The sequence below is a fragment of the Nicotiana tomentosiformis genome, chromosome 12 (genome assembly GCF_000390325.3).
Source record: "Nicotiana tomentosiformis chromosome 12, ASM39032v3, whole genome shotgun sequence".
NCBI classification, from domain to species: Eukaryota; Viridiplantae; Streptophyta; class Magnoliopsida; order Solanales; family Solanaceae; genus Nicotiana; species Nicotiana tomentosiformis.
The window spans coordinates 90,111,299-90,121,649 of record NC_090823.1 but is presented as its reverse complement, the minus strand read 5'-3'; the positions used below and the strand labels follow the sequence as shown (position 1 = coordinate 90,121,649).

At 36.2% G+C, this 10,351-nt stretch overlaps 1 protein-coding gene across 1 annotated transcript; it reads right to left on the bottom strand.

Annotated features, from left to right (window-relative positions):
- Positions 1 to 1,504: 1,504 nt before the first annotated feature.
- Positions 1,505 to 2,569, bottom strand: LOC138903018 (uncharacterized). The gene is made up of 2 exons (XM_070190929.1): positions 2,432 to 2,569; positions 1,505 to 2,332 (listed from the first exon to the last, which is right to left on the bottom strand). Exons 1-2 carry the CDS (start codon positions 2,567 to 2,569, stop codon positions 1,505 to 1,507), a joined length of 966 nt encoding a protein of 321 aa, XP_070047030.1.
- Positions 2,570 to 10,351: the final 7,782 nt, after the last annotated feature.

Sequence of the window (10,351 nt, the reverse complement as noted above, 5' to 3'; positions counted from 1 at the left end):
GTTTTCTCCCATTCAGCAGTTCATATGGGGTTTTGTTAATGAGGGACCTGATCATGCACCTATTCACCAAGTAGCATGCATTGTTGACTGCCTCTGCCCAGAAAACCTTTGCAACACCACTATCGATTAGTATTGTTCTTTCCATGTCTTCAAGAGTCCTACTCTTCATCTCCACAATACCATTTTATTGTGGTGTTCTTGGAGCTGAAAAATTGTGAGTAATGCCATTTTCAATACAGAATTCGTCGAATTTGGCATTATCAAATTCTGTACCATGGTCAGACCTGATACATACTACATTATTACCCATCTTCACTTGGATCTTCTTGACAAATGCAACAAATACTTGGAAGGTTTCATCCTTAGTTTTGAGAAACAAAGTCCAGGTGAATCTGGAGTAGTCATCCACAATGACGAAGATGTACCTTTTTCCTCATCTGCTTGGCACTCTCATAGATCCACATAGATCCATATGGAGAAGATCCAGTGGCCTTGAGGTGATAACTTCCTTTTTGGGCTTGAAAGAGGATCTGACATGCTTTCCTTTAGCACACGCATCACACATCTTGTGATCCTTGAAGCTTGACTTGGGCAGACCATGAATCAGGTCCTTCTTAACCAGTTTGTTCAGCAGTGAGAAACTTGCATGACCGAGCCTTCTGTGCTATAACTCAGTATCATCATCAACAATACTTAGACAGCTGAGATCACCACTCTGTAGGGACTCAAAATCAGCAACATAGATATTTTTGTATCTTTTCGCCACTAGCACCACTTCACCAGTCATAAGATTTGTGACTGTGCATATCTTTGACACGAATTCCACCTTGTTTCCTTTGTCAGATATTTGGGAAACACTCAACATGCTTTACTTCAATCCGTTGATATAGTACATATTTTTAATAGAATGAGAGAGTGACTTCCCAATCTTCCAACTCCCAGAATGTATCCCTTTTTGTCATTTCCAAAGGATACACTCCCTCCTTGCTGGGCCTTCAGTGAAAGGAAATCGATTGTACTTCCAGTCATGTGCTTTGAACAACCACTATCCATATACTATTGTTGGATGCTCCCCTTCACTGCTCCCTGCACAAGGAAATCAAGGGTTAGATTTAGGAACTCAAACAAGATTGAGTCCCTTGTAATGAGGAAAGGGATGAATGAGAGTTCTTTTGGTCCAAGAAGGCATCATGCATATTTTATATGAGGGACCAGGTTCTCTAGCGGTAGTTACCTTCTTAGAAAACACTTTGTTTTTCTATTGAGACTGAAACTTAGCCTTATAGGTTTCCTTAAAGTGCCTAGTGGCACCACAGTGAGTGCAGAGCTAATTGTCAGGTACAGTAACGTACTTGCTATGAGGGTTGTAGGGAGTTTTTTCCCTTTGAAACCTGATTCCCTGCCTGTTTCCCCCATTGTTTATGTACATGGCAGTGATAGCATCAGAGGACCAGGTCCACTTGAGTGATTTTTCAAGATCACTCTTGACTCTACCTAGTTCTTCCTAAAGTTGTTTGTTCATCTCAAGTTCAGCACACAGACTAGATTTCACTGATTTTATCTCATCTTCAAGCCTAAGATGTATTTCACCCGCAACTTTCTTTCCCTTTTGAAGAATCTCATTCCTACCTTTTCCTTTTAGTTCCTCAATTGTATCCTTCAGATCTACAACTACTACTAATAGATCATCTCTTTCATGCTCTATGCTAGCAACTTTTTCAGTCAAGGCTTCTTTCTCTTTCTTAACACACTCAATGGTCTCCTTTAGATAGACCACAACAACCACTAGATCATCTCTCTCATGTTCTACATTTGCAATTTTTTTAGTTAAAACATCATTTTCTTTCTTCAGACTCTCAATGGTTTCTTTTAAATCTACCACAACAACTATTAGGTCATCACTCGACTGTTCTTCTTCTCCTAGTTCAAGAGTCAGTGCATTTTTATCATTTATAAGACTGTGATAAGCATCAATTAAAATATTTGCTAGAGACATAAGTTTTTTAGGAGAATAAGACTTCAGATTTCTTTGAACATCTAGAAACTTTACCTCATCATTATCGTCGTCATCTTCATCATCATCGAACTGTGCCATCAAGGCAAAGATGGAGTCATACTCAGCTACTTCACTTTTCACTGCCATCTTGGAGATGTCACATTGATCATCATCTTCTTTAGATTCGCTGGAAGAGTCTCCCCATGCAGCAAGAGCTTGTTTCACAACATTGTCAGCGGCATTTTTCCTCTTGAAGCGTTTGTCAGGAACCGGGTTCCTCTTAGTTGCTTTGTCTGTGTTGTGTTTGTATTGATCTTGCTTGAGTAGAGGACAATCCTTGATGATATGTACTCGCTTACATCATTTATGACAAAGGTTATAATTTTTTGGCTTGTTGGAACTGCCCCTTTTTGGAACGCCTCCATTTCTGCGAACCATTTTCTGGAATCTTTTTGTCAGGTAAGCCATATCAGCATCCTCACCACCTGAATCATTGATGTTCATCTTAAAGACTAGGTTCTTCTCCCTTTTGTGATCTCTTCTCTCATTGTCCTTCTTCTTCTTCTTCTTCATTTCATAGGTTTTCAGATTGCCAATAAGTTCATCGATGGTTAGCTTCTAACGAGTTTGTTTCTTGGACTGATTTCTCAGGAACTGGGCAAAACACTGAGTATTTTCCTGACGAGTTTGTTTCTTGGAATGATTTCTCTCAGAGAGTGAAGCTCATTTATGATATAAGTGAACCGAGTATGAATGTCCTGGATGGATTCATTATCTTTCATTCTGAAAAGCTCATTTTATAGTGGTAAGCATGTCAATCTTTGATTTCTTAACTTGTGTTGTTCCCTCATGGGATGTTTGGAGAGCCTCCCAAATCTCCTTAGCAGATTGGCATGCTGAGATCCTGTTGTATTCATCGAGACCGATATCACAGACAAGAATTTTCTTTGCACGAAAGTTCTTTTCTATGGCCTTGCGATCAACATCATTGAACTCCTTTCTTGTTTTGGGGATTGTTACAGCTGGGTCACCACTGGTTTATGGGGACAAAGGGTTCATCGCAGATGACGTCCCAGAGCTCTGAGTTTTCAGCCATGATGAAGTCGTGCATCCTAGTCTTCCACATCCATAGTATTGGCCATTGAATCTTGGTGGCTTGTAGGTAGATTGACCTTCTTCGAAGTTTGGTAGAGTAGCCATGAGGATCCTTTCTAGGTGTTAGCCTGATAGAAAAAACCTGTTCTGATACCAATTGATGGAATTCAAGGGTCCACCAAACTATATAGAGAACCAAGTTCTCTATTAGTTCTCACAGAACACACGCACACTACAGTAGGTAAATGACGCAAAGATGTTTTACGTGCAAAACTCCCAACTCACGGGATTAAAAACCACGACCTACCCTTGTAGGATTTCAACTTCACTACTGAGCAAACTTTAGATTACAACCTATTGTAATCTAGGAATTAACCTTTTAATCCCTCACTAACTTGTAACAACCCTATTACAAGCCACTTTGTAATAACTCCATTACAGAGACTTCTAACTCGACTAAACTAGCCAAGACATAAACAAAAGGGTTTATGATTTACAAAGGTTTCCTACACAATATTTCTAACTAATCTAAGTAGGAATTACAAGTATAGAACTTTAATAAAGGTGCAACATAACTAAGGACATGTAATTACTCAATACAGGGAACTGGTCCGTAGTTATGTTTTTCTTTGTTCTTGATGCTCTTAAGAATCGCTTGCCAGATTGATTGGTCACTTGAGAGAGTGCTTGATGGATTTTTTAAAAGTTCAAGTGAAGTTTTGTCTTTGGTTTAATGTTAATATAACATTGGTGACATTACTTGAATGATGCAAGCATGGATGGTACATGATCATTCCCAATAAAGTTGACTGCTGCATTGTTTCGCACGGTTGCGTGTGCAGGCAGCAACTTTACAGCTGTTGGAGAGTTGACTAGTACGATCACCAGGGAAACTGATGTCCATCTGTTCCCCTTGTTAATTCTTTGACTCCTGAATTGTTGATTTACAGTTCCAGCTTAAGTCTTGTTGCCACATACTTGAGGATGTGTATCAGATTCCTTATCTGGTTCTTGTCATTAAAATTTTTTTTATCATCAAAACATTACATGGTACATATAACCTATCATTCTGACTTCATCACTGTTAATAATCATATAGAAAAATTAAATTGCAAACTGAATTTGGTTTGCTAATAACTCAAGGATTTTATCTTTAAACAGTTACGAGAAGACACGGCGTTCGGCAAAACGTTATGAAAGGTTCCTTGCCTTGGATTTTAAGCCAACCAAAGACAGTAGTACTGTTGTCAATTCCACGTACAACAAACTTGTTGTTCTCAAAACTTAAGGTGATATTTTTCCTTTTACAAAACAAAAAATTACTTCATATTTTTTTTCTAAATTCACTATTATGGTTTCAATTTGTGTAATATAAATATTTGAAATTTTTAAGAGAAATATAAAAAATAGATTATATGAATACTCATATAATTAATGCTATTGCGCATATGTTTCTTGTAAGGAATGTACACAATTTCTTTTAATAAAAAAGAACAGAATTTTTTTTATATTATTATAAAAGTATGAATAAAATGTTGGATTACAAAAATAACCTTTTAATATTAAGCATAAAAACTCTTAATAAAAAGAAATAATCGGAATTCTAAACATTAACCTTGTAATCCTATTAATTTTAGAACATAATATTACATGCTAGGAATCCTACATGATTACCTTTACGAATTCTATTAGTATACTTATTTTTGGGGATAGATATTAGCCTTGTAATCCTATTACTTTTAGGATATACTTCTTAAAAAAAATTTATTACTAATTTAATTTGAAAACGTATTATATTGTCCAAATCCATTTAAAATAGTAAAGTCTATATTATTATAAATGCACGAATATAATATTGATAGACCAAAATAGCTCTAAAATATTTAACAGAAGAACTCATAGAGAAATGATATGGCTGTAATAACTTATTTTTTTAGACTACAATGACTTCTATGTTAATATTTTAATATTTATGATTTTAAAATTAATACAATCTTGTCTATTGAATTCTTATTACAAATATGTAGGAAGGTTTACTAAACTGGATTTCATAACAATCCTCTATTGGTAATACATTACCACTCTATAATATTCAATACCAAAATTAAATAAAAGTAATGCTAAACAGACTGCATAAAGTGTTCAAATTGAGAAAAAAAAACTCCATAATAATATATTATTATATTATATTTGAACTACTTTCCTACTCAAATAATATTTTTTTATTATTAATTTTTCGTATAATATAGAAAAATATACCCAATTATTAAAAAACAACTAAAATTTTTTTTAAGAATATAAATGTGTGAGAAAAGAAAGAAAATGGTTGGTAAGAGCCAATACCTCTAATAATTTTGCAAACAAAAAGATCTAAAAGTGGAATGTCATCGATCTTTTTACTCTTTGAACATAAAATTTATAGTGGATAAAATTATAATCAAGGTTAAATATTCAAGCATGAGATGAAATAATATTAAGAATCTAAATCAAGAGAAAATAATTATATTTTATATTAAAAATAAATAATTAAATCTTTCAATTAATTATTTAGCAGGAAAATCCAATTAAATTATTTTTCAAATTCATCATATGTGTAAAATTATTTTTCAAGTTAAAACAAATCTTAGGGTAGATAAATATATTCCATAAAAAGAGTGTTAGAGATTTAAAAAAATAGATCACAAACTAAAAAAGATTAGTATAATATTAAGAAGGCTATACAAGTATTTGAGGAAGCACAATCAAAACTAAATCCTGAACAAGAATAAGTTTTCAAAACTATACTATAAAAACTCAACTCTGGTATAGCAGGATTATCCTTTGTAGATGTCTTCGGCGGAATCGAAATTATATTCCTATGTCATGCATTACTTGCAAATGTCAAATTAAGAGGCATGATATCGTTAGCAATAAGAACAAGTGGTGTACCAGCAACGATTTTATTATGAGGTCGTACAACTCACTTTAGATTTGATATACTTCTTCAAATAACTGAAATAATCATAAACAAATATATCAAATATGTAAGGACCCGTAAAAATTTAAACCAAAACCTCGGGGTTTCGTGGTGCCAAGATACATTCCTGGCTCGCCGCGGTTCGGACTTTTTGGATTGAACGTTACCCTACAGACTAGGAGAAAAATGTTTCACAGAAGAACGCGTTTCTGCGGCCCATTATGCGGCCGCATAACCACTCTGCGGATCGCATAATGGCCGCAAAGTGAAATAGAAAATTGGTTAATTTTGAGGCCAGTTATGCGGCCCAATTATGCGATTGCATAATCGCTTTGCGGGTTGCATACTGATCGCATATCTACCTTGAACTTTTGCGAATGGGAGTTTTGCGGTGCATTATGCGACCGCAGAACAGGTATGTGGACCGCATATTGGTCGCATATACAGTCAGAGAATTCAAGCCCCTGAGGGCTATTTCTGCGGTCACTTTGCGGACCGCATAACCATTCTGCGGTCGCATATGCGACCGCAGACCTGTGTCGGGACACCCATTTTCTTAATTTAAAACCCGACCCCCATTCCGTTAAAACACCCATTTAGACCTATTTGAGCCCATTTTCTGATATTTTCTAGAGAGAGAGAGAGAGAGAGAGAGAGAGTGTTCTAGAGGGAGGGCCTAATTTTTATCAAATTGATCTTCAATCATCACTTAAATCATTGGAAATATTCAAGTAGGGCACCAAATTCTTCATCCTAAAAAGTAAGACTTTATCACCCCCAGCTCTTAATTCCAAACATAGCTATAATGGGGTACTAGTATGATACTTCAGGGGGATGGGGGTGATTAGATTGCATGCATGTAAGATAAAAAGGGTGTAGGGATAATGTACGCTAAGAATGGAGATGAATGGGTTATGAAAGATGAAACCTCCCATGAAAAGAACCTTGAAACCTTAATACACATTTAGTATTTGATAAAATGTTCAAGTGGGCTAAAACCATGAATGTCTTCCTAATTTTGGTTCAACTTGTTATATTGCTAAAATTAGATTGAGGTTGCTAAGAGTTCCGGATAGTTGTAGAATCAAAGAAGTTCGATTGAGGTATGTATGGCTAACTCTCTTCTTCTTAGAATCGAACTCTTGGCGTCCGCATAATTGGTGTAAGTTTCGACTTGATCATACTAGAATTGTTTGCCTTAGTGTGTTGGGTTGAAAGATTCATGCTCCCTAATTGTTCTAGATGTTTACCATGTCATCATGATATTTGAGAACGTAATTATAATTTTCCAAGATCCTTCCCTTATGTGTGCAATGCCTTATGTGATGGTACTTATCGACATAAATGATAATGTTATTTGAACGAATAAAAAAGGAAAGACTTGAATTGTAAAATGTGCCCAAGTGCCAAGAACTACTTAATAAATGAGGTTGTTTTTGCCATGTAATGAAAGATGGGAAAGAAATGTGAATTGAGTGAATAATTGAAAGAGGTTATGTCTCAAGTCAGATGGCTTAACCGAGATCGGACGCCATATTGTACACATGGTGGCATTGGTGTTGGAATTATTGATTTACATTGTGGATATGAATATGTCTCACTTGAGATGGCTTAGCCGGTTGGGCCGAGACCGGACTCCGTGTAAAAACACGGTGGCATTATGAGATGTGGCACTTGGCACTAAATATTACTAACCTAAAAACACGGAAAGATTAACTCAGAAAGTATGTGATCCTTAATTGGTGTTACTTTGTATTTTGTGAAGCACTTTTTGATTATTATGACTGTCTTCTCTTCGTTTCACTGTTCATTCTACTAAGATTGGTGTTTGCCCTTACATACTAGTACTATTCGACAGTGCTAATGCCCATTTTTGCCGGGGGCGCTACATCTTTGAATGGATGTAGGTGGTTCCATCGCAGATAGCGCCGATCGCAGATAGTGGTGCTCTTCTTCTCTCCTCACAGCAGTCTTGGTGAGCCCAAGTTCTTCCAGGGGTCATGTAGTTCTTCTTTTGTATAAGTTTTTACATTTTGAGGTATAGCCGAGGACTTGTTACCGACATTGTCATGTTGGTATTTTGTACCTTTAGAGGCTCCGTAGATATTTATGTGGGTCATGTATGAATGTCGGGGTGGTCATTGGATCAAGTTGTATTTTGAAACTATTTTCCACTAAATTGTAAACCGTATGTGCTTTTGAAAACTTAACTATGTCATAATGTATATAAGGAAAAATGAACTCGCAACGTTTATATATTTATATAACTGATCTCTCCCCTGTTTAACAAATGGTGATGCGTTCCCTTTTTGGATTATGAATGAGTCGGGTAGGAAAGGTTTAATAGGCTTGCTCGACCGGGTTCACTCGGTTGAGCGCCGGTCGTGCTCCCCGAGGTTGGGGCGTCACAAAATTGGTTGATCAACTAAATAAAAGGTTGATTTCTAAGTTTTGTGGCGCCCCGTTTTCTCGTGAAAGCGGGCTTTGACGTGTGACAACTCTTTTAAATGAGTGTTAAAATAGAAGAGTTGCCACCTAACAATTTTGAGGTGCGTTAGGGCACATATTTGCAAGTAACTCTGTTGCCTAGTCCGTGTGAGCAGAGATCGGGTAAGAGCTCAAATTACCTCAAAAAAACGGTGTTAGGCACTTTTCGAGGTCCACAATTGTGGGCCCTTGCCAAACTTTAAACTATATGGATTATGTAATTAGACTAGGTGATCAAGTAAATAAAGAAAAATTTAGAAGTCGAAGAGTCTTATTAGGGCACGTGAGATCCGACACAGATCTTAATGACTATAGAGATACAACTACATTGATCTATGTTAAATGACTAAGTGTAAATAACAAATAAAGAAAAGGGAGGAGGTCCTAAGTTTTTTAGCCTAAACGATCTCCCCGTGCAACATAAATATTACTTCACAACTCCTTTGAGGTAGGGATTGCTCGTATTATTCAGTGGGCACAGACTATCATCTCCTGCTACCAGATTACTATGTTAAAGTTGTTTACCTAAAGGCGCTCTAATTTAATTCTAGGTTGTACCCTATGCGTACACTACTCGTCTCATACCTATGGTCCAAGAGGCTTTGGACCTCTATTTGAGTGGTTCTAGACTTCTCCTAGGTTGCTAAAAATAATAAAAACTAGGCGACATTCAAAACAATCAAGACTTTACATAAAGACAATTAGAGCCCCAAGTTAGCCTCCATACATAAACAACAAATGCACACGGGTAGATTCAGCAATAGACAGTTTTCAGGATTAAGACGCATTATAGCCGTTAAGTCCTATAAGCATTATTTCTATGTGATTCTGGATCCCAGCATTATACAGGTAGTGCTACAGTTTCTGGACTATCGTATGGGCAGATTAAAGGTATTACCAATATATATGCATGACATCTACATTATTCGTGCGATGAGGCAGTAAGGCTGTTCGAAAACTCAGGGTTTATGGCACTGATTATTTATAAACATGTTTCATAGGCAGGTGATAGTGTCCTATAAGAAGGATATATAGACATTTGAAATTAATTTTATATACTTTATCCCTATAGGAATATCGTCTAAGTGTGGCAGTGTAATGAAATCAACGAAAATAATGTATTAAAAAATTAGAATCCTATAGTCATGATTTCTAGATGAGCAGTACACTTGAAAGTAATGGAAGAAATTGACCGATTGATTATTTAAAGTCATATAGTTATAGTATCTAGATCATCAAAGCATATATTATACTTCCTATAGGCATGTTGTCTAAATGTGCGCAATGAGAAACAAGTACATCAAATGCTTAAACTAACATTCTTTGAGTGGTGTATAAGTATTAGACAAGTTAAGTGAAGTGTGTGATTCCCTATAGGCATGATTTCTATGAGTGTATCACATACCAAATAAAATAACAAACAAGGCATGATGAACGAAACAGCCAAACATAATACATAGACCCTATAGGCAGGTTCTCTACCCTTTCAATGCAAATATTAGAATATACTCGTTTCTCCTATTTCACTAGTACCCCAATTGTTTCTTTACAAATTATTACAGGCCTAAGAATGAAATAATACTGACTGAAAAATGACAAACCATGGGCTGGAATGAATACAATCCCGCTAAATTGCAATTACAGGCTCAACACAAAAGTAAACCAGGGTTATCCCAGGCCTTCAATAGTCTTACTCGCCGGACAAATAGCAGGCCCAAACCACAGGCTCATAAGTCAATCAGAGTGTATCTGAATCCAGTGCTCCAGGTTCAACAATACATATGGCCCATTTCCAATCCCAATGAATAACTTACTTA

Bases quoted from the DNA above. Each gene is read 5' to 3' on its own strand.
- LOC138903018 (XM_070190929.1), bottom strand. From the start codon at position 2,569: ATGAAGAAGAAGAAGAAGAAGGACAATGAGAGAAGAGATCACAAAAGG. The intron at 2,333-2,431 runs GTTCGCAGAAAT...CATATCATCAAG, and splicing joins CAAAAAGATTCCAGAAAATG to GATTGTCCTCTACTCAAGCA.